This window comes from Dicentrarchus labrax, unplaced genomic scaffold (genome assembly GCF_905237075.1).
Source record: "Dicentrarchus labrax unplaced genomic scaffold, dlabrax2021, whole genome shotgun sequence".
Taxonomy (NCBI): Eukaryota; Metazoa; Chordata; class Actinopteri; family Moronidae; genus Dicentrarchus; species Dicentrarchus labrax.
The window spans coordinates 7,698,713-7,722,407 of record NW_026136716.1 but is presented as its reverse complement, the minus strand read 5'-3'; the positions used below and the strand labels follow the sequence as shown (position 1 = coordinate 7,722,407).

Sequence of the window (23,695 nt, the reverse complement as noted above, 5' to 3'; positions counted from 1 at the left end):
TTGTTTTTATCCTCCTCAATTTGATTATATGTCAGGACTGGGTGATTGCAGTATTTACCTTTGTTACTCTCAAATAAATCAATCTATATTTTGCTCCATGTCGGAAGCGCAATCAATATAATAAACAGTTAGTTGTTCATCATATTGATTGCACTTGGTACAAAGGATCCATTTGTAAATAATAAGAAATTTGATTTGAAGCACCTTTTATGTAACACAAGTACACTTTACATAAAGAAAACAAACAAATAGAAGGATATGTCTACATTTAAAAACAGAAATGGGCTCAGCAATGCAAATTGAGACGGGGTGTAGATGTGGAGGAGATCAGAGAGGTGTATAGCAGAGTTCTTGGCTTATTGAAATCTGTCCAGGGTTTTATTTGGTAACTCAGTTAGACTTCCAGTATGAGGTTCTCAGGCCAGAGTCTGGAGGTGTTCCTCAGATGGAAGAAGGTAAGTTAAGTTAGATCATGTTTGAAGTCATCCAGTTTTTTTTATGGCAAGAAGGCAGTTCTTATTTACCAGAGTTGTTTACCATGTTCAGTGTCAATAACAGCAACAATACAGAGAGCATCTAATGTTAATGACATTTAATTCTCCCGGTTGTTGGAACATCCCTAGCAAATTTGTTTTAATTTGCCACAGGTCACTATATCAGACTGAGATGCAAAACAAAAAGATTGTCTCTGTCAGGCTGACCAACAGTTTTGACTGGCTCCAAACTCCTTAATTTATAGTAAACTGGCTTTCTTACATGTGATATCAGTATTGTCTGTGAAATTCAGTTTGCTCCAAGGGAGACACTGAACAAAATATGAATATCACCAATCCAAGAAGGAGTAAGGCCACTCTTAATCTTTAGAAAAGCGTAGGTTTTCACTGCAAAACTATTATATAAATCTTTAACTGTGTGTAGGTGGTCAGTTGAGCTCTTTCTCTAAGACAGAAAATGTGTTTTCCTTTGATATATGAAGTACGTGGAAAACCTGCACACATACTGTGCAGCAAAACCTATTTAATGAAAATGTATTCTATAGCTCAGGGATCCTGGGTTTGTGCATTTTTTATGCACTGGCGTTCCAGACTGCTGTTAATACCAGCTCCAGCTGTTTTTATTATTGTTGTTGTTGGGGCTACCATAGAGATGTTTATGTCTATATGTCTATAATCCTTTTGCAAGCCATGATGTTGCTAATTGTCCTTTGGCATTTATCATACCTAAACATACATTTTTGATTAGCAACCTCAACCTTTATTTGCCAGGTTTTTGTGACTGATGCATGAGTCGTATGTAGCCCTCATGCAAAATATATTATTGTCACATGGTTAGGGATCATCAAGCTGATACTTTACTGCCACTATTATGAAATGATTATGTTTTTTAAACTTTTTGTAAGTATTTTACACTATTCACGCATTCCAAAATGGTACAAGCATATCTCTATACAGTTGTCTGCCATATACAAGATGAAAAGGAAGAAAAAAGAGGAGAAGAAAGAAAGACATAATTCATCCACCCACATGGTTATTGACCCCTCTTGTCACTCTGCAGTTTATAGAAACTTGACTTAATCAGCTGTCTTAATAGCAGTGATTGCCTCGTCATCTACATTTCTGCAACTAAAAGATTGTGAAAGGTTTTATCTTCATTTTATTAGCTGCAGTCAAATGAGAAAAATTAGCTTCTTTTGATATCTTGACAGATTAAGAAGCAGCTCATCATTCATCACCACTGTGCTTGGTAGACATGGCATGCAAGCCAATAGCATCTGTTAATTGTTGCCCACTCTACAGCAAATATAATCAGGACACTCCAAAAACATGTAGATATATGTGCTAATAGATTGTTAATAACAAACGGAGCATGTTGGACAGCATCTTTGAGATGATAAATAGTACCTATGGATAATTATATGTTTGGTCTACATGTATACAAAACGTATATATAAAAAAATAACAATATACAAAGAAAAATACATTGTACTCCATAAAGGACTCATAGCCATCATATTCTCTTTGAGTCACCTCTGTCTGTCTACTATTATATAGAAATAGTAATACTATAGGTAACATACAAAGTGGCCATTTCATATGTTGTGTTCTTAAACACAGGGTGTTCATTTTTGAGGCAGAAAAAGTCAGGCTTTGTGTAAAAGTTTGTGTGTGTCTTTGGAAACAGCATGGGTTGGTTGTAGTGGAGTCAAGGATATTCTTCTTTTGTATGTTTCCAGTTGTTGAAAGTAGAAAATCATTCTTTCTCTTTCATTGTTATTTGCTGTAGTTGTTCAGGTGCTGGAACAGAGTTGCCTTGGCAGGACGCAATTCTTAAGGTGCTCCCTGAAACTTCAATAGTGGAGTTTGTAGATACGTTCTGTCACTCATACTGAAGAGATAATAGGTAATAGTATTGTTTAATTCGCTGAGATGGTAAACAATTAAATGTCTGGGTAAGACAACCGGAATGGCATTTATTGATTTCATTCATCCTTATTCGCTGAACGTACTGGTTTCATGCCTTATAATACATGCAATTTTTTATCCAACTTTGAGATGACTGTTTCTCTCTTATCTGCTTGTTTTAATTTCTTCCTCCCTCTTTTCAGGCCAATTTCCAGTTTTACGGGGTCCATGCTGGTTCTCAGCGAGCGATACCGTTTGCTCTGACAAACCGCTCGTCAGCCAGAGCCCGTGTCGCCTTCAACCTGTCAGAATACACAGACTTCTCTTTGCAGCTCCCTCAGCCCTCAGCAAGTACGTATTTACACACACAATGCAGCATATCACACAGCTGACATACAGTATGATGGTGGGTGTGCAATATGTCCTAAGAAGAAAAGAGGTTTTGTTCGTAAGACACAGGACGTTATGTTACTGTATGTGTAGGCTGTGACTAGGACAGAAGATTAGAAATAATATGTAAAATAAATGTGTTCCTGCCATTTTGATACACAACATATTGTCTAGTGCTTGCTGGGTTTTCCGTGTGTGCTTTTATTTTGGTGATTGTTTCTGTGCATTTTCACAAGCAGAGAAGGAGCCAGGTGTGAGTGTTGTGGAGGTGCAGGGCAATCAGACAGTGGACTGTTCCCTTGTATTCTCCCCCACCCAGGTGAGATTTTGACTAAACATCTCCCAGTAGATACAGTATCATGAAAATTGAGCGGACCAAGTTTAAATGCACATTTAGTATCTGTGATTGGACTTCTCTCTACACCCCTCCTCTGAACTGCTATTTTCCAGTAATAGCTTGACAAGCATACAGAAGGAGGTTTTGGATTTCTCCACTTGCTGAAGTAGTGTGCATGGGGCTCTAGCAACAGTGATATTCAATATCTAAGAGTTAGTAGGGTTTGGGTGGGATGGAAAAACAAAAACCCAAAGGGGAATGTATAAGAAACGGATAAAACAGTGTGTTTATCTGCTGTCATTAGCTACAGTAGTTAGCATGTCCAGGTAACTAGCGTACTACCTACAGCAGTAAGTAGTAATGAGAAGCCTGATTTTGTTTACCTCTGTCAGAAATCAAGGACCCATTTTTTCAAATGTTACATTACTTCTTTAGTTTTAATGACAGGATAGAACCCAATGTCTATACTGTGTGTAACATCATGACTTCAGGAAGAATAAAGTGTAATGGACTGCACTAGGGCTGGGCGATAAATCGATTTTATCGATTAATTCGAATTTGTAGTTAAAATCGGTTTTCTCTTGAACTTCCACAACACCGGCGCTCCCTTTGGGCTCCCATAGGTCAGAGTGCGCTGACCCCTCCCCCCGCCTCTCCACAGATAATAACACAACAAGGCAGCAAGCCAGGATGAGCTCGTCCCCAAAAAAGGCACAGTTTCGTCGGTTGTTTGGAACTGGTTTGGTTTTGTGGCTTCCGACAGCGAACAAACCACGACCCACTGCAAAGTTTGTTTGAAAGCTGTTGCAACCAAAGGTAGCAGTACGACCAATTTATTCCAGCACCTCAAGCAGAGGCATGCAGCCGAGTGGGAGAAATGTTGCTCTCTGCGAGATATACATAACCGCAGCCCACAAACACCCGCTAAAAAACAGTCTACATTAATGGATTCATTTTCACATTGTGTCCTGTATGATAAGAAAGGGACCCAGTGGAAAGCTATTACTGATGCAGTCGCGTTGCATATTGCTAAAGATAACCCTAACCCTAACAAAATAAAAGCAAAACTTATTTTGAATAATTTCTTTGTCATTTGTAGTGTGTTTTTAAGAAGGAAAAAAAAACTCGATTAAAATCGTAAATCGGCTTTGGTGTGAAAAAATCGGAGATTTTATTTTTAAGCCATATCGCCCAGCCCTAGACTGCACAATACCTTTCCATTTAGATTCAGCCATTATTATCCATGTGAAGTATTTGTGAGTTTGTGCTGTGTAGTACTGTTTCTGCTAGTACACATAGTATTTTGTTCATGTGCCACATAGAGCAGACAGTCAAAGAAATGTCTTCCTGCAGGCGGCCAGTTATGACTTTTGCCTGCCACTGATGGTCAACGGAGTGAGATGGCCCACTGCTTCTCTGTCTCCTTTACCCACTCCGTCCTCCTCTTCCACCTCCTCCTCGCTGTCAGTTGGCAGCAGGAAGCATGTCATCAAACCTCTTCCCCCGTCTGTCACCATGGCGACACCACAGTCGCAGCGCATACAGGCCACAGGTGGGGTCATTAATGTGGAGTTAGAGCTGAGTATGTGTGTGCGTACCTGTGATATCTATATTTTAAATACTGTTAACTGTAATTTTTCTGCTGAATTGAAACTGAAGCTGTAATACTGTGACAAATGTCACACATGGCAATAGGTTCACATGGCTAAATGTAATATTTTTCTCTCTCTTGCTGTTTTTAAAATGTTATAGTGTTGTGTGCCCCACTGGAAATGTCCCCCTCTCGCCTTCAGTTCCATGTTGAACCTTTGACACCACAGTCTGATGTTTACACTAAGGTATCAACAAGGGTATATCTGCATTTTATCATTTTCTTGCCTCTCTCCATATTTTTCTCTTTATTCTTCAAGCTTTTGCTCAGTTTTCTTACTCTCTTCCTTTTTTCTTCTATGTTGTTTTCATTTTTACTTCCACTTGTCGTTTTTGTGGATTGTAGCATCATACTGAATATTTGTCACCACTTTCTGACCCGTAAAATTATTTTTTCTTATCTTCTGTGTTGCTGATGTCTATTCCTTTAGTCTCATTCTGTCTTTTGCTCTTCTCTCCCCCTGCAGACAGTGGAGCTGAAAGCAGTGTGCGAAGAGAGTGTGTTTTGGCGTAGTGGTGTCAGGAAGCATGTAAACTGGTGGTTTGACTGCAGTGCAATAGTGGTACCAACAGAGGACAGAAGACAGGGACAGCTATGTACGGTGTCTCCATCATCAGGCAGTCTGGGGCCTGGCCAGTCCATCTGCTTGGCGGTCAGCATCAGCCCTGAGGCTATCGGAACAGGTGACAAATTATTGGAAAAACACACACACACACACACACACACACACACACACACGCATTATGATGGATTACTTCATTACTTCATCTCTTACACACGTTCAGATGAAACCATCACACACACACACACACCCACCCACACACACACACACACACACACACACACGTCTGACAAACCAGATGATGCACAACACAATGTCATAGCTGTAAAGCATAGAGTGTAACATCCTTCAAAATATGATTTCAGAACTAAATCTAAATTAAGATAATACTCAAAGAATGTCCTCATGCAGCTTAGGCCATTAAATCATGGGGCCTTAATAATCTTAAGTGACCATAAACATTGAATTGTGTTTCACCGTGGGACCCAGCCACTTAAGGCAATGCTTAATCATGTCAAGCTGAGAGACCAGTTGTTCTTTTCCGTTTTTGTCCAGTTGTTTTAGAAATAATGTTTTACTTTTTCAATCCTTAATGGTCATAGTCTAAGTCACCCTAAATCCAGAGTACAGCCACTTAGACTGTCTGCAAAATAGTTGCTGGCTTCTGTTTTTAAAACAAGAGTCAACAGAGTGAAGGATGCTTTTACCCTCTGGAGAGATGGCAGAAACAGGCTGTACCTTTGTCCCATCCTCCATCTCCACCTTATCCAGACTAGGGGACTACTGCCCAGCACTCACTGTGTATATGTTTAATATGTGTGTACACGAGAAGAGGATTTGCACTGATGATTTTGTTAGATGTGTGTTACTGAAAATGAGAAAATTACCAAGTCTTTTTCATCAACCTCCATTGGCATCAGAAACTTGTTGGATAAAACTCAAGAACTGCAAAGACCTGTGTGCTCAACCTGATTTGTACATTTTAATTCTTCTAGGTTCTGGAAGGGTGACCAAACTTTCCCTTCCTCTTTACCTGGGAGACAAGGGAGGTAAGGGGATGGGAGCAGAGGAAGGACATCAACCCTACCGACAGCTGTCCATCACTGTTACTCTCCAGTTTCCCTGTATCACTATCCACCCCCCTCAAATCCTTCTTACACCAGTTCCCCTGGAAAGCAATGCAACTGCCACGCTCACCCTGCTTGCCTTCGGATATCCTAGGTTGGTTTATACACACACACACACACACACACACACACACACACACACACACACACACACACAGTGATTTCTATTCACCCCAGGCCACAAATTGTTCCAGTGACTGTTTTATGAATGCCTCACTTTTTATTATATGGATCATGATACATGGATAACTGCTTTGCGTCGTCGTCAGCTTTTTGGGTAAGCTGAGCAATAACGATGATGAATTTTTATTGTATTTACATTTTTCTAGCTTGTAGCAATTTACCAGCTGTGTTGAGCCATTGGAGCTAAATGATTGCAGAGGAAACACCACCACCGACCTAAACTGACTACATTATTCATTCCAGTGGTATTTTTATCAATCAAGCCAGGACCCCCACACAATAACGGGCAGGTCTGCAGTCGTGTTGAATTTCTTTTAACATTGTAAGCCAATAAAATAATCCACATTCCTCTCTGGTTTACATTGACATTGACATTTTCTGACCCACATCCCAGTGACTGAACTGTGGAACACAGTGCATCTCCTCAAGAAAACAATATAAAATATAAAGTGGACTGCACTACCCACAAGCAAATATGCAGAAGGTAATAATATTGCATTAATAGATAATACGCTATCAAAACACTGTAAAGTAACTTGTGGGGTTCCTCAAAAATCAGTTTTAGGGCCAATACTTTTTAATCTGTACATGTTACCCCTGGGTGGTGTCATCAGGAGATGCAATAACTCTTTCCTCTATAGCTACTGATGACACATAGACCAACTGATGCTCTTTTTAGATTTGTTTTAGATATTAGTGCCTGCGTGTCTAAAAACTTTATACAGCTCAACCAGGATAGAACTGCTGAAATTTACTTGCTCAGCGAGAGAGAGAAACCGGGAATACAAAATGAAATTCTCCATGATCTACCCCGAGCCAACAAGCAGGAAACCTCTGTGCCATCTTTATGTCAGCTTGTTTATCATCTGAAAATCTAGCAGAAAATCATCAATCCTATCTTGTCTACTCAAAAAAAATAACATAAATTGGTTACAATTCATTCAGAACTCTGCTACCCAAATGATGTCTAGCACCAGAAATAGGTTATTGAAGTACAGAGAAATATTTAGTGATATTACCTGGTCAATAATGATAATAATGTTTCCACATTAGTATATATTTAGCTATTATAACAGTGTATTCTTTGTCTTGGAGACAGCAGTTGACCAAACAATCCCTCCTCAAGGTCCACTTAGTAGCTGTTTTGGAGCTTTCGATTAAATCACATGTTGATATTGTCACCCATTATATTACGTTCAGATCTAGTTTGTTACATCTATTTGAGATGTTCTTTTACACATCCACTGTCTGTCCACGTTTGCAGCGGAACCGAGGTATCAGCTGAAGTGGATGAGGTGGACCTGGAGGATGGGACAAAGATACAACCTGTTTCTGTCATTTTTCCAGAGGGTAACAACATCCCTACTCAACACCAGGATCAGGTACAGCCCACTAGGAAAAAGTGAATGAGGACCACCTTGTTACTTGCGTCAGTGCAGCGTTTCATATCATGTGTTCTAAATGCTGTCTACAATAATTTTTACTGCATTTGTTTTAATGATAATTTATTGTATCAGAGATGTTTCCTTCCCATCAAGAAGATATTATTTGGTGGGGTAAAAGTCACACCTCTACAGCTAAAATTAGTGAATGAAATTCATCCTTATTAGATTGAATAATTATTCTTATTGGCTTTTTGTTTGTTGTACTTGTGTTGCACTTGCAGTGGCGTGTTGAGTGTGGTTGTGTCGGCTCTCTCCAGCCTAAAAGATCTGTTGTGCATCTACCATGGCTGTATTTATCTGTACATTTCACACACTCCCTCTCTATTTCATTCTGCTGCTTACATTATATTCACACACTGTCCAGATATCATCATGTCTATATAAATTCCAGTCGCAACATGAGGCTGATGTCTCCCCACAGTCAGTTTCTGAAGATCTTGTAGCAGTGTGAGCAAAACCCAATTTTATGCATCCAGATCTATCTACCTGGTGATCAGATGACACAAACTGGATAAATATAAGAAGGGTAATTGATTTTCCTGGCTGGCAATTTAGCAGAAATACTGTCATAATCTATCCTACTTTCCCACTTTATCTGCAACCATAGAGGAATCCAGTCAACATCCAGAACCCGCAGGCTGTGACCTCTCTAATCTGTAGTGTGTCCTTCTGCTCCACCATCCCTCTCTCCTTCTGCACAACCATCACCTTCACTGACCACCTCCACAACAGGTAACAGCTTATTCAAAAACACTACCCTCCAGTCGAGACATTTACAGTTGGCATTTGCACAGCCACAAGACATTTGAGCTGAGATAAAAAGTTGTGTAGTTGCACCATCACAAGTACAACATTTACTTATAGGATATGTCTGTTGTCATCAAATCCCATGTGCGGAGCCAAACCAACACTGAATATATCCTAGTAAAATGTATTGTGTGTGTATCTGATACATCTTATAGATTAATCCGCCACTACACTACACTGCTACACTACAAATGCACAGTTTCCTGCTGTTTGAATAATGTTTAATAAAAACAACAGTGACCAGCTGTTTTAGGAAATTAGTGAGCCTTTTATTAAAGAAACTTTATTTTTTTAGGTGTTTTTAAAGGTTTACATCTTCAGTAGGATGCAAGTATTGAGAAATAGATTAACATTGTTGGTTTTGGTCTTTTCATGGAATTTGTCAACAATAACAAAAATAGAGAATATCAACAGAACCTAACCCCATACATTTAAAGCTGATTCAATCTACCAACTTTACTAATTTCTGTTTTTATCTTTGACTGTGCTGTACTCTCCCCCTAGGTTTAAGGTTAAGTTGTATGCTATTGCTGACAACTGTCTGTTGACAGTCTGGCCCTTCATGGCCCTGCACCGCTCCGAGCAACAGATAGTTCTCAAGACTGGTACTGTATAACACACACACATAACTCAGTGTACCTGTATGCAGCATAGGTAGACTGAAGGACCAGAACTCATTAAGGTTTTGAATAACCGGTTATTGATGAATAGGAATCCAAACTGTGTAAACATTATTTTGTAGCAGAACTTTTGGCCTAGTGACAGCAGCAAGTAATTAAAAGTGATGCATGGTGAAGTGTAGTTAATCATTTTTTATGGGACGTGAGTGGTTTGCTTCTCATGGTAGAGTAGCTGACAGAATATGATGTGTGGTTGTTAAAGAAATCATACTTCAGCTATGATAGTTTATTCAATGTATTTCTCCTTGCATCTGATCAGTTTATTACTCATTTAGGGGCCACAGCTGTTGAGGCTATCCTTCAGCGGTATCACACACCAAGTCCTGCCTCAGGTCCGACTTCATCCTCCTCCTCATTGTTTGATCACAACAGCTCAACAAACAAAAACTCAGTCTCAGGTCAGAAAATGAACTACATGGTGTTTTTGTGTGTGTGTTTTTGTAATTGTTTGAGCGTACCTCCTTATTTTTGAATATTTTCTCCTTTCCAGATAGTGACAGTGTGAGCGGTCAGGCCAGCACGGACACAGACAACTCTCCTAACAGAGACACCCTATCCAATCTTGGTATCCCAGAATTCCCTGCTGCCAACTCAGAGGAAGGTTTATTTTACCAGAATGTGTTGTTGGCTGTGGAGAGGTGGTTCAGCCTCTTTGGGTGGCCAAGTGGACCACATCCTATCTCTGTACCACACACACTCAGAAGGTATACCCAAGAGATTTCCCAATAGTTTGGCTCAGCAGCCACATTTGGAGATTTTGAGGTTTATGCCAAAGGATTTTACTTTTAGGGACTTGTTATAATGTATGTCTCCTCTCTCCCTTCAGAGTTGTGTCAAAAATTCAAATGAATCCTTCCAGTAGACGGGCTTATCGAGTCAGTCAAAATAAAGACTCCAGGTATGTATATGTGTGAAAGTGTGCACATTGAAAGCAGATTCTACCTCTTCAGTACTGCTTTTATATGGAGATCTCTAGAATAAGCAGAGGCTGTCATGCAAATAATGTTTGTTTTTTAAATAGCAGTGGGCAGCCTACTCAGGTTTTTATTATTTTATTTTATGTATTCTGAATTATTTAGAGAGTGGTGAAAGAAAATAATAGATGATACTTCGAACTGAGCTCTGGTGGGATTTAATTTCACATCAGTGGGGAAATTGATCTGTCTCAAGATGCAAGAGAAAAACGGTATTGTATTGTTGTGTCTAGGTCTGTAGTGGACATGCTTCATCACCTGATTGGAAAACAAATTCCTGGTATTCCTCGCTGTCAGGCGTTTTCCAGTGATGTAGACCAGCGTACCAATCAACTGCTACAACAGCATGAAGCTATGCTTGCTTTTCTCAGGTAGGCCTAACACACATACATCCAATGCTACAATGCTGCTGACATTGTTTGCCTCCCGACCAAGGTCCCTTTCAGACATGCATTTTGTTACATATATGTGACAGCAATCTTGCTAGGTTGGACCTTATTATACAAATACAGTAATAATCAGACAAGCACTCCCTGCCTATATTTTCAGTTTTCATTCTTGCTAACTGCATGGATACAATTCTAAATATTCAGCAAAGCACTTTACATACAGTATCTAGGAATGCAATGAAAGTCCCAGCTTAATGTCATGTCATTCTGTAATTGTCTTCTGTTGGAAACACAATTCTCTCTCTGACAAATGATGAAATTAATCAGAAAATGTATTAGTGAATTCACTGTGAAAAGGGAGGGCATGCTTAACACCCACAATGGTCATTAATTGTCAATTACTTATACTTATTATAAGTATTCACTTAAGTTTGTACGACTCAGCTTTGATTAGTGAAATGTGTCATGTTGATAACTAATAATAAAGATTTGGTGAAATGGGCCGCTGAGGTCTAATATTGTGCATTGTGGGTCTCTCCTTTAATGTCCTGCCATGTCTGAATAAAGTCATAAGGAACATTTATATAACAGACGGCCCCTTTGTGTCTGAATGGCAAAATGCCATTACTTTAAGAGACAGATGACTATAGTGCCGTTATATTTTATATGTCTATTTTTTGGGCCACTGTAGATGTTTTTCTGTTCATTGTAATTCTGTGTTCAGGGTACAGGGAGCCTGCCTTTGTCACATCCGACCAGAGTACTTGTTAGACATGAAGGAGTTCAGACACTGGTGCTCCCTCCAGGTACAGATACACATGCACACACAGCAATTTGGTCCTAGATCTACATCATTTAAATTAAATTGCATGTGCTCTAAATCCATGCTTTAGTGACGCCTCTTCTTTAACAATGAAAAGCTTATCCTGTTCTAACGCATCTATGAAATGTAAAATATTTTCAGCCTCATGTGCCATATACATCAATATATGTGTTTGTCTCAGTCAAATGAAGAAGAACATGGTCTGGACTACAGCAGTGTTGACTATGAGTCTCTGAGCAAGCAATCCTGGACTGACGTGCTTCTCCAAATATACAAGGTGAAAAACGATTTCTAAGTAGTGCAAAGAGTCAATCTCATCTTTATAAATACCGGTTCTGAATATTCCTCTGCTCGTAACCAGGTGCTGGTGTTGGGTCGCGTGTCAGAGTGCGGTCTGAACACAACTTTGGACCACGAGGATGTAGATGGAATCGTTCCTGTCGGCTCACAGCCACTGGCCAGTAACATCTATTCATCCTGGGAGCTCCAGTTGCTCTCATGGCTCAACAAGCACTACCAGAGCATGAGGAACGTCGTGTGGGGAACGGGTAGGAAGAACAACATGTTCACACACACATATAACGTTTTTTTTAAGTTTTTATATTTTGTGCATTTCATACTTTCAATTCTAGTAGACCTTGTGAAAGCATTTTACTTCAAACATAATTTAATATCCTGCTGTCAGGCTTGAGGGTAGGTTTTTCAGTACTTTTTAATGTCTTAATATGTATTAATGATTGATTAGTAGTTTCTGTATGGTAATGATTCACAGGTGGTGTCCCATCAGCACGCTGGATAGTGAATTTTGACCTGGACTTGACAGATGGACTGGTGCTAGCTGCACTGCTTGCTGCCTACTGCCCTTACCTGGTCAGTGTGTGTGTGCCTGTGTCTCTGCATATGTCTGTTCATTTTGTGTGGACCCACTTCAGTGTGTGAGAGTCAATGAGGGATGGTGGTTAATGTCTGTAAGTGGCACTGTGATTGATGTGATGAGGACGCAATTAGTCCTGAACAAGATTAGGAGAGCCTGCTATCATGCTAAGCACCATTTTGTGTCTGTATGTAATTGTGTGTGTAAGAGAGAGAGAGAGAGAGAGAGAGAGAGAAAGAGAGAGAGAGAGGGAGGGAGAGGGAGAGAGAAAGAGGGGGGAATATGTGCAACTTTAAAAATTTGATTTACAGAGCACGTATTGCTCCTGAGCAATGAGTAACAGACAGCGAGTGGCAGAGAAAGTAGACAGGTGATCCAAATGAAACATGTGGAGTTACAGATAGACCTTGTCATAGTTTTTAAAATCACAATCACCTGCTGTGTTCATAATTAGATCTGCAGCCACTTCGGGAGGATGTACACAACAACAAACAGCCTGGAGCAGATCCTTCACAACAACATCATAGTGTCCCAGGCTTTAACTGCACTTTGTCTCAACCTAGATGTACAGGTAAATACCATATGGGACCAAAGGGATATTTGGAACAGCGTGATTACTAGTTAAACCAGGCATGTTTAAATCAGTCTGACCTCAGTTACCATGGAAACCTGTTCCCCCAGGGAAGCCTGATCCAGGTCAGGTTATTTTACAGGTTTCACCTCAGGCATAACCAGTCTTAGAATCAAGCAGCCAGACTTCAGACGAAGTGTTTTCTACGTTCTAAGTTGTTGAATTAAAAGATTTTTACTATGTTTAAATACTTTGATCTTTTAATTGAAAGAGCGCTCCATCAGTTTAGCATTGCACTCCAACAACGTTGTCAGACTCACAAACAACAGTAAAAAAAAGGATCAAATTCGATTCAGCAGAACCAGAGATATCATCTTTTTTATTCCACACACCATTCTTCCTTGTCAAAACCTGGTGCTTTGGGTGTGTTATGCTAGCAGCTGCTAATGTAGCCTGGAGCTTCTTGCCTCAAGCAGAGATGATGATCAGGCTAGAAAGTTCCAGAAAGCTCACTTGTTTGTAACTCCACCCCTCAAGATTCTTTTCATTTTCAAACTTGTAGTCTTCAGACCCAGCTGACTAAAGTAACATCAGATGAGAACATTTATTAGATTTACTGAGGTTCCTCTGGAGACACAGAAGGCTTTATAAAACTTTTGTCACATATGCAGTAGTACAGACTTTGATGTATAAAATCAGAGGAGTTCCCCTTTGAAGCTCTAACCTTTGGTTTCATCATAAAGGTCATTTAAATAAATTTAACAAAGTGAAACAGACACTTATAATATAAAGTATTATATATTATATATATATTTATTATAATTTAAAAGGAAAGGGCGATAGACAACCAATCTAAAGGCATTTGATACTTAAAAGTAGCATGGTCCATCTTACACATCTTGCACATGAGCTTTCAGAACGTCTCAGTTCTGTGTTTTAAAGTCATAAATGGGCCATTTTTAAACCAGACTTGATTTAGTAATTAGCTCTGAGTCAGCTTTATGAAACAGCTTAATCTTGATTCAGTTTGTTGACTAAATCCTTTAAGATATCTAGTAAATAATATTACCACTGAGCATAAGCAATTACTTTGACAGAGAAATGTTATCAAATTACTGCACTGATTACTTTAATTAATGACCTCTTTAGCATAACTGGGGATGTTAAATATATCATCATGATTATGTCAGAGATTAGGCAACACTTCCTGTTGTGATTTTATGTGTCCGTGTATCTGTGTGTGTGTGTGTGTGTGTGTGTGTGTGGTGTGTTTAGCCAACAGACTTGTCAGACCCTAATCCAGTGCAGATGTTAATGCTGTGTGTTCACCTGTATGAGAGGCTGCCTCAGTACCTGCCACTGCACACCATCACTCTCTCAGGAGGCCTGCACAGCACTTTCAGAAAACAGGTAACACACACACACACACACACACACACACACACACACACACACACACACACACACACACACAACATCGACTTTGGTCTTAAAAGACACTTAAATAAAAATTGAACTGCATGCCTGGTAAATCAAATTTACGAGCATTGCGAGACTGGAAATGGCTTGGATAATAACCTCCTGGACAGATAATAACACACGCGCAGACACATACAAACACTGCAACTGGGATCACACACAGTCACACCTTAACAAGATTATAGACACACACATACATTAATAGGATTATAAACACACCCACACACACACACACTAACAGGATTACAAACGCAGACAAATATACATTTGGGTAATGATCCACATTGTCAGGTTAAGCCACATTACATGCCTAACAAAAACAGATGTCAGTTTGACTGCACTAATTAAGATGGATTTCATTGTTGTATTGTTTTCTGGCAGTGGCATTTGTCCTTGTGTTGTGTTGTCTGTGTTTATATGTATACAAATTGTGGCTATTTCTATGTGTTTGTCTTTTTGTGTGTTGGTGCTGCAGGTGCGTCTGAAAAGCCCTTCTTCCAAGCCTGTCAAATACCAGGCCTTCCTTTTTGGAGGGGATGCCCATCTCTTCTCCCTTCCTGATGGATGTACTGTCACCATTCCCCCAAAGTATGTTTTTTACCCAGAAAATTAAAATCACTTTGCACTTTTATTAAAAGTAGAATGCCAAGAAACAGGTATAAAACATGCTAGAAACTAGGTTTTGTTTGTACAGTATCTTACAGCACATACGGTTCTTTAAACACACGTTAATGTAGTGAATCTGAATTCTGAATCTGAATCTGATTTCTGAATCTTTTTTCTATCGCTCTGAGACCAACATTAACTTATCAGGTCTTTATTCCCCAATAATCCCCAGACTTTCAGATCTCTTGAATTAATTCACTCAGTAAAGTAATTACAGACCCTTACTGCTATATTTCACACCTTTAGATTCAAGAATGATTAACTTGTATGTACACTGTGCTACCTCTTTTTACGGTAATGATCGAACCAAACCTGCCCACACTCAATGACAGAAGGTCAAAGAAGCATCTCGCTTGAATGGTTTTATCCTTGAATAAGCGGTATTGTATGCATAATGCACAGAACTGGAAGGCGATTCGGACTGAAATGGCCTTGCCTAGGGTGACTAATTGAAATTTGCACTATTTCCAACTCAATTTTTATGCAATGCACTAAAACAGTATCTTTCCAGGTTAAAGCATAAATAATCTTGAAAAAGGTTTTGCACAATGAATCTCTGGTTATGAAATGCCTTTGTAGTGTGCATCAACAATAAATGCTTAACTTCAGTGGTTGGTATCGTTAGCAAAGAAGTGCTGTCTTTGCATCTGCACTTCTAAAATTGCTTGCTTTGGGCAGACCTTTGCCCTGCAAAGAAAAGGAAAAGCCTTCTGCAACTTATTCACAATCCAAGTTGAGTAAATTTAGTTTTGCCTTGAGACTGTAGCTCATTAAAATGTACCAGTTTTGCTCTCAAATGAGGTCTCTCTACAAAAATAGCCCATGTCCCATTTTGAATCCCTACTGTAGCTTTACTCTTAGAAATGCTGTCTTTAACGACAATGCCATTATGCAGAAAAATAGTATTAAAATTCTGCTGATTCATTACTATCATAACCTGAAAATGGGAGGTTATACAATCAAATAAATGAGTTGTAAAAGCTCTGTAGAGAGCATTCTGGTTCAGTTAGAACAGAGACTGAATTATCAGATAATTGTCTGTTGGCTGTGGTGATTTTCACAGGGCGAGCACTGAACTGACCATCCACTTCAGCTGCTCCTTCATGCAGCCCATGGAGGCAGTTCTTCTGCTCATCTCTAACTCTCCTTTTGGCCTGCGTGGCACCACTCTCGCCTTCAATCTGAAGACCCATGTCAGTCACATCACACCCACAGTGAGTATAATTAATTTAAGGGGTGGACTGTCATGCTACAGTTACACATACTGCACTACTGAAATAATAGTTTACTACAAACCTCACTTACTAATTTAGCTTGCTAACCATCCATCTGTCTGACTGAATCACTATTCACTAGCACGTTGTGCCTAACACACATCACACATAGTTTGGAGTGCAGTGTGTTTCTGAAGGCTGATAACTAGACGACAGATTGTCTTCTTGCTACTGTTTCTCCTTAGAACATTGTCAAGTGCAAGTCTCCATGTTACCAACTGAAAGTGGTCCAATTGCCCATAACTAACCTTTTCTCCAAAGAAGCTAAGTTCAGGTAGGTGTCTGTCTCCATGTACACATGCATGCACACAATTTGTGACTGTCAAGACTCCCCTCTTGAAATTAAGGTGAAAGTTTTAAAGGGTCTGTGCATCCAAATTACAAAAAAACACATTTACCACCTAACAGAGTCTATCCAGAGAGCTTTGGTTTTATTTTCCCAGTTTTAAATACTGTAACTGTCTGGGAGATTCACTGCAATGGAGGTCAACTACATTTTGTTTGTGGTGTTTATTGCACTGAAAAATGATGTTAAAAGATTCAACAGCAATGTGGCTTTCCAGATAAAGTCCCAGTAGTGCATGTTTTTTTGTGTTTTATTGCTGAATTCAAACCTGTGTGTCTCTGTGTGTGTGTGTGTGTGTGTGTGTGTGTGTGTGTGTGTGTGTGTGTGTGTGTGTGTGTGTGTGTGTGTGTGTGTGTGTGTGTGTGTGGGTTTAGGGTGGTGCTGGTGGAGTCTGCATTCAACCCACTGGAGCCGGAAAAGAAAAAAGACAGCCTCCTTCAACAGGCCTCCTTCAAGGCCAAGTACACATGCAGAGACAGCTTATACACACACAATCAAAGATGTACACTGTACACACACAGAGTACACATACAGCTAAATTAATAGTTTGATATTGAATGGTTACTTCCTGCACTCCAAGAAGTCCGGAAGAAATAGTTCTGCACAAAATGCTGTGTAAAACCACAACTTTACGTTTTACGTACGTCTTTAGAAGTGATGGAAAAACAGATTTGGTTACTTTTGCACAGAGCCAGGCTAGCTCTTTACCCATTCATCAGTCTTATGCAGAAGACATCAGCATAAAATTATCTTCATACAGTTCAGAGCTTATTTGTTAAAGAGACAAGGTATTCCTCCTGCTAGTCACTGCTTCAGACGGTGAGGTAAAGTATGAGGTTGTTCCTCAGGAGAGTACTGGTTTGTCATTAAGAATAGCTGTTTGGTATTCATCTCTTATCAGCTGAGACATCTTCAAAGCCAACTGAGGTCATCTGTGGTGCACCTGAATCAGATAGTAGTCTGATATTCATATGCTATGAATGATTATGATTTCCTTTCCTCTGCTTTCCTCTTTAAGTATAGAGAAGATGACTTCAGACAAGAGTTGTGAGGATGAGATGGAAGGGAAGTGCTCAGATCTTGGTAAGTAACAACACACAAACGCACACATGCTCTGTACTCTGTGCTGCCCTAATTACTGTTTATGTTTGTGTGTGAGTATACTACCTTTATTCATGTCTGTTTGGTTGTGCTCTATGTATGTGTGTGTGCCCAGATGGAAAAAGCAGCGAGTTCCTGAGTCGGGTGAGGACTGTTTGTCTGAAGTCAGGCCAAGCAAACACTCTGAACATCCACTACCTGCCCTTCTGCCTGGGCACCAAGTACTGCTCTGTGCTGCTAGTTTGCCCGCAGGTCAGTGTGTGTGTGTGTGTGTGTGTGTGTGTGTGTGTGTGGGTGTCTGTGGGTGTGTGTGTGTGTGTGTCTGTGGGTGTCTGTGGGTTCTCTGTCCATTCCCTAACATTTTTTAGTAACATGTATTTTTGAAATTGCACACAGTTATAACAAATGTTAGACTAGTTATCTACCTATTTGCATAACATGTGTAACGACAGCCAATCAAATATAAAGCTTTTCTTTGTGCAGGGCAGTGGAGTCAAAGAACAAGCAAAAAACAAATAGCATAATTGACACAGGTATTCATGTTTAATTATATAGTGATCCTCACCATGTCTGTCTCTATGTGTCTCTCTAGGTGGGAGATATGGTCTATATGGTAAAGGCCACAGCAGAATTGCCTTTACCTTCCCCTCTCTCTGCCAGGCCCAGTTCAAACATACTCTCCATCCCCAGCAACTCCGGTAAGAAAACTGTATACCCAAATGCAAAGCATTTTAGGGCATTAACCAAATATTCTAAATCTCACTCACCAATCAACGTTATTTAACCATTAAACATTTGAGTGAAAATATCTTTTCCTAGATTGGTCCTATTCCAGTGCCCAAAATCTTGTGTTGCATATATTGAGTTGTTTTCCTCAGTGGCAAATGTTTTTTTGTTTAGTGTTATATTTAGTGATAACTTTATATTAATAGATTATTAGATAGATAGATTGTATTTAAACTGAAGAGACACCAGGAGTAATAATTGCTCTTGAGCTGTGTCACCTAAATATAAAGAAGAGTATTTATAGTGAATAGTGATTCAAATCATTTTAACACTGATATTTTTCTCCACCAATAGACCCAGCTGTGTGTGTATCAGTACTAAGCTTACGCTGCCAAGTGGGGCAGGTGGTTGAGGAGGTGGTGCGTCTACCGCTGATCAACATGGCCTGGGAGCAGGCTCTGGCCATCTGGGGTCAGCACAGCATGAGTGCCGACGAACACAGGAGGCGGATGCTGACACACACTTTGCATAGCAGTACTGTGAGGGCAGCCACAGCTGCTCGCACGCTTCTCGAAAACCAGGTACACACATACACACTATGGAAAGCAGATCTTTGGATAATACAGGCAGACAGAGGGAATTCCACAGCACTATTGGTAGGTGTTTTCCATATTGCCCATATTACACTTGCTATCCTTGTTCTTGTTTTGTTTCCTGTTAGGCCACACTGTTAAGAGTGGATCCGCACAGTAAAGGAGTGGAATACAGTGTGGAGGTTTCTATGCCACAGTACTTCAGTTTACCCAGTACTGTTACAATACCTATAAAAGAAGACATCAACATACCATGGGAGAATCCTGCAGGTACACACACATACATACACACATACTTTATTTCTTCAGAAGGAGGCTGACACTGTGCCCCATTTAGCTGTACCAACTTCTGATTTAATGTCATATAGCCCTTTTTGTTTGTGTTTCCATGGCAACTGAGGAACAGTGAAGAATAGGCACATTTGGTATTTCCCCATTGTGGGACAAATAAAGGAATATCTTATCTTATATCTTATTATACAGATGACTGGTGTTAAAACTTTGGTGGTGTTTAGGAGCACCTTTAACACACAACAAAACCAAAACCAAGAGTATTTACTGTTGCCTGAATGATGTGTGAGTTGATGTAATGAATAAATAAAAAAGAGAAGGTTTTACTAATATTAGACCTTGATGTTTTTTGGTTGCATTAATGCAAGTCGCCAATGGGGCAAAGGCTATGATTAATACTAGTGGCACCCAGTACTTCTGTAATTTGTGAAGAGCTAGATGGTCTGTGTTTGCCCAATCAGCAACATTCAGCCCTACAAACTCCACCCCAATAGTAATTGAACAATTGGCAAGTACAACAATTGGGACTTCTTTGACACCTTTTGACACCACGATTTTACAGGACCTAAATTTAGTCCCTTGTTGCTCCGGTGGAAACACAGGTAGAGTTCCTGAGTTCCAAAAAAAGGTCCTCGATCCTAGTTTCACTCATGTTCATGTAAATGACTGTCAGCGCCGCCTCCCTTCCCTGTAACTCCTGTCCTTCTGTTCAATAGATTGTGGCTGTGTGGACATCCCATTACGGTTCCAGGCAGACTCTGTGGGGAAATTTACATGTCAAGTTGTCCTGAGGTCCTGGTGTGATACCAGGGTCTATGCACTAGAGGTGCTGGTTACTTCACAGGTAGATATCAGCTGATGTCAGAGCTTAAAACTGTAAAATGGTATATTAAGACAATTCTTGATTGTTTGATGGTTCATGTGGTTTATGATTAGTGTTCCAAATCTCATTTATGACCACAGGGAAAATCCGTCCACTTGGACTTCAGTTCGCCTGCTCACCATTCAGTCACGCAAGACATACCACTGGTGAGGGAGTCAAAATGTATTAATCACTCTGTGCGTGTGCTGTTTATTAATGGCTAACCTAAAAGCATGTGATTAATTATGGATGATGAATAATATTGCCTTCATAATGAGACACTGATTTCTTGGAAGAGAGTGGTAATCCTGAATATGCAAGAAGCCAAAAGTATGGTTGAAATTTATATTTGCCTAATAACATCACTTTAGGTTTTAAGTTAGAAAAATAGATTATATTATGATGGTTGTTTTGTAAAATTGTTTTTTAACATGTTGCCAAAATGTGTTTCTCACAGCAAAATGAGACCAACCGAGACTGGAAAATGCAAGCTGAGGTGTGTGGTGAAGGATTCTCCAGCCCAAAGGTTGTGAATGTGCCAGCAGGGACACGAGCCCGCTACCCCCTCACCTTTCAACCCACTGCACAATGCATTGTCACGGTAATGTCTCTTTTTGTTGCGGTTTCATTGTTTCTTTGTTTTCTCACTTGCTTTCACATTCTTGCTATTTAACTCCCTTGCATGTGAGATACTTTCTTTTGTACCATGAAATCTTCACAGTGTAGTGTGTATTCAGGATAATTCAACATCAATAGCACTTAGGAGAAAGCCTACTTTGAAATCCCCTGCTACCAATGCTCATCCACCAAGCCCTCATATTTGGCCTTTCTTCTCATTAGCCTCCTCTGTTCCATTCTCTCAGGGCACAGTCAGCTCAAGTACGACTACTTATCTTGATGCCTCAAACAGCAGCACACTGTCTGGCCTGTCTGGCTGTTAAGATGATATTTGGGAATTTAAACTTCCTCTGTGACCAACATCATCTTCCAGTGCTTTTCTCAGAAGGGGTTTATTTTTACTGCATTGAAGCTTTCTCTTTTTGAGAAACAGCCTTTTGATAACAATGTACTGCAAGTTAGAGTGGTAGCTGATCCTTTACAGGGATCAGTGAATGCCTCACTACTTCTTTCATATATAGAGAATGTTGAATTCAGTTCAGTGCTTTTTCCTTTTCAGAGTGATTAATTAGTTTAATCATCTTAGGGCTCGAAGCTGAAAATGATTGTTTATTTTATCAGTGAGAAATTAAAAATGTAGAAAAATATATTTTCAATAAACTTACAACATTTATCTTACACATTTCCACGACACCAATTTAGATTATACTAGAGATGAGGAGATGACTTATGAGTATCAATAAATAAATACATACACATAAATAAATGTTAAAATAAAGACAAATAAACAAATGAATATGGCAATGGATGCATAAGGAATATATACATATACAGGGTAGTCCGAGCTCTGTTTTGCACCTGGGTCAGATGATCCAGTGGCTGAATTAGCTGCCCATGTGCCACAGCTCGTCGTGGAGAGGGTGAGAGGTGTTATCCGGGATGGCTTTGATCTTGTCCTTCATCCTCCTCTCTGCCTCCAGGCTGTCTAGTTCCACCCCACTACACCATAGCAAAGAACAGAGCCTGCTGCATACACTGAATGCTCCGAGTCTACTCAGGAGGAAGTCTCTCACTCTCTCCACTGAGGTGATAACCAGGACAGCCTGCTGTTCCTCTGGTAGTCTACCACTAGCTCTTTGGTCTTGCTGATTTTGAACTTCACATGATTGTTGTTGCACCATGGGACAAAGCCCTCTCTCAGTCCTCTGTATTCATCCTGGTTGTCTTTTGTTGATGCATTCAATAACGGTGGAGTCATCTGAAGCGTAGTTCTTTGGCGTGTGCCAGTGTTGCTCTTCACAACCTCAGAGGCAGTACCATCCACTCTAATTGTGGCTACTGACGTCCCCAGCAGCTTTTACCGTTGGAGGCAGAGCTGGATGGTTCAAAGTCGCATTCTTTGATTATCTAGGGCTTTCAGGGTGTTTGGTGTTTGTCCTCCACATAGAGGGTTAATGTATGTCCACTTATTAGGGCTTGTAAGTAATGTAGGAGGGGAGGAAAAAGGGATGTTGCATTGGCCGGGAATCGAACCCGGGCCTCCCGCGTGGCAGGCGAGAATTCTACCACTGAACCACCAATGCATTTATATATGTCCATTTGGGGGTGGAGTTTAAATTCCAGACATTCCACGGCAGGCAGTCGCTGTGCAGTTCACTCTTGTTTTGGCTTGTTTGCCCCTCCGTCACACTAAAGCCTCAATAGCCTAATCTTCTTGGGAAATACAATATGTAGATGCCCCCAAAATCCTAACAATTTGTACCAGAACCAGAAAGGGGAAGTTGTGTGCGTTCTGTCTACACAATCAAGGGAATTGCAGGAATACCATTTGGTATCTCACAAAGCTGTCTAGTGCATTTTACACTTATAAAACAAGCCGTGTTCATTTGTCAGTGTGAGAAAGCTTGACTGCAGCTGAGACTGCCTTTATCCCTACCCCCACAGGGCAAGCTGTCCTTGCATAATGACTGCGACGGCACTGAGCACGTGTTTAACCTCAGAGGAGTGGGAGAGCACCCCCTGCCTGTGGACCATGTGGTACTACACTGCCCTGTAGGTCAAACCACACACACACAGCTGGATGTCCCCAACTACAGCCAGAACAAACTCACTCTCAAGGTATACACACTCATGCCGCCACACATACTGTTCCTTGCTAGCAATGTTGATGCTCTGATGCTCACTCACGCATCCACCATCCTACAAAACACATTTGCAAAGAAAAGCACTACTAAAACCGTTAAAATACTAAGAGTCTACAGCCATGCTAGCAGTTCTGTGATATGTCATGCTGTATACAAGTACAATAGTAGCATGCCAACAGCACTAAACATAAAGTACAGCTGAGGATAATGGGAATGTCATCAGTTATTTGGGCATAAACCAAAGTCTTGGATACATTTTTATTTGACCTGTTGGATGTTAGATTAAAGTAGATGTTAAAATATTTATGTAGTGCTAGAAGAAAAGCCAGGGGATGACCAAAGTTATCCATCATCTGGGCACCATGAATGTCTGTACAAAC

At 40.2% G+C, this 23,695-nt stretch overlaps 1 protein-coding gene and 1 non-coding gene across 4 annotated transcripts in view; one reads left to right on the top strand and one right to left on the bottom strand.

The window, feature by feature from the left end:
* Positions 1-23,695, top strand: part of LOC127378722 (cilia- and flagella-associated protein 47-like) — a 49,387-nt gene that overhangs the window by 9,085 nt on the left and 16,607 nt on the right. For 2 of the 3 annotated variants that reach the window (XM_051427932.1, XM_051427934.1), the window contains exons 21-52: positions 2,606-2,753; positions 3,032-3,111; positions 4,483-4,681; positions 4,882-4,979; positions 5,247-5,463; positions 6,338-6,563; positions 7,917-8,034; positions 8,705-8,829; positions 9,409-9,509; positions 9,860-9,982; positions 10,075-10,288; positions 10,411-10,482; positions 10,792-10,929; positions 11,672-11,753; positions 11,952-12,047; positions 12,132-12,318; positions 12,543-12,640; positions 13,099-13,215; positions 14,491-14,625; positions 15,170-15,282; positions 16,424-16,574; positions 16,820-16,908; positions 17,355-17,441; positions 17,999-18,063; positions 18,197-18,333; positions 18,674-18,779; positions 19,162-19,388; positions 19,529-19,670; positions 20,408-20,535; positions 20,655-20,720; positions 21,011-21,154; positions 23,116-23,289. In XM_051427932.1, coding sequence (XP_051283892.1) covers positions 2,606-2,753; positions 3,032-3,111; positions 4,483-4,681; positions 4,882-4,979; positions 5,247-5,463; positions 6,338-6,563; positions 7,917-8,034; positions 8,705-8,829; positions 9,409-9,509; positions 9,860-9,982; positions 10,075-10,288; positions 10,411-10,482; positions 10,792-10,929; positions 11,672-11,753; positions 11,952-12,047; positions 12,132-12,318; positions 12,543-12,640; positions 13,099-13,215; positions 14,491-14,625; positions 15,170-15,282; positions 16,424-16,574; positions 16,820-16,908; positions 17,355-17,441; positions 17,999-18,063; positions 18,197-18,333; positions 18,674-18,779; positions 19,162-19,388; positions 19,529-19,670; positions 20,408-20,535; positions 20,655-20,720; positions 21,011-21,154; positions 23,116-23,289 — 4,203 coding nt within the window. The remainder of the gene's footprint in view (positions 1-2,605; positions 2,754-3,031; positions 3,112-4,482; positions 4,682-4,881; positions 4,980-5,246; positions 5,464-6,337; positions 6,564-7,916; positions 8,035-8,704; positions 8,830-9,408; positions 9,510-9,859; positions 9,983-10,074; positions 10,289-10,410; positions 10,483-10,791; positions 10,930-11,671; positions 11,754-11,951; positions 12,048-12,131; positions 12,319-12,542; positions 12,641-13,098; positions 13,216-14,490; positions 14,626-15,169; positions 15,283-16,423; positions 16,575-16,819; positions 16,909-17,354; positions 17,442-17,998; positions 18,064-18,196; positions 18,334-18,673; positions 18,780-19,161; positions 19,389-19,528; positions 19,671-20,407; positions 20,536-20,654; positions 20,721-21,010; positions 21,155-23,115; positions 23,290-23,695) is intronic. The other variant, XM_051427933.1, reaches the window with a different exon arrangement.
* trnag-gcc (transfer RNA glycine (anticodon GCC)) lies at positions 22,684-22,754 on the bottom strand. The gene has a single exon. It is a non-coding gene; the product is annotated as a tRNA-Gly (tRNA).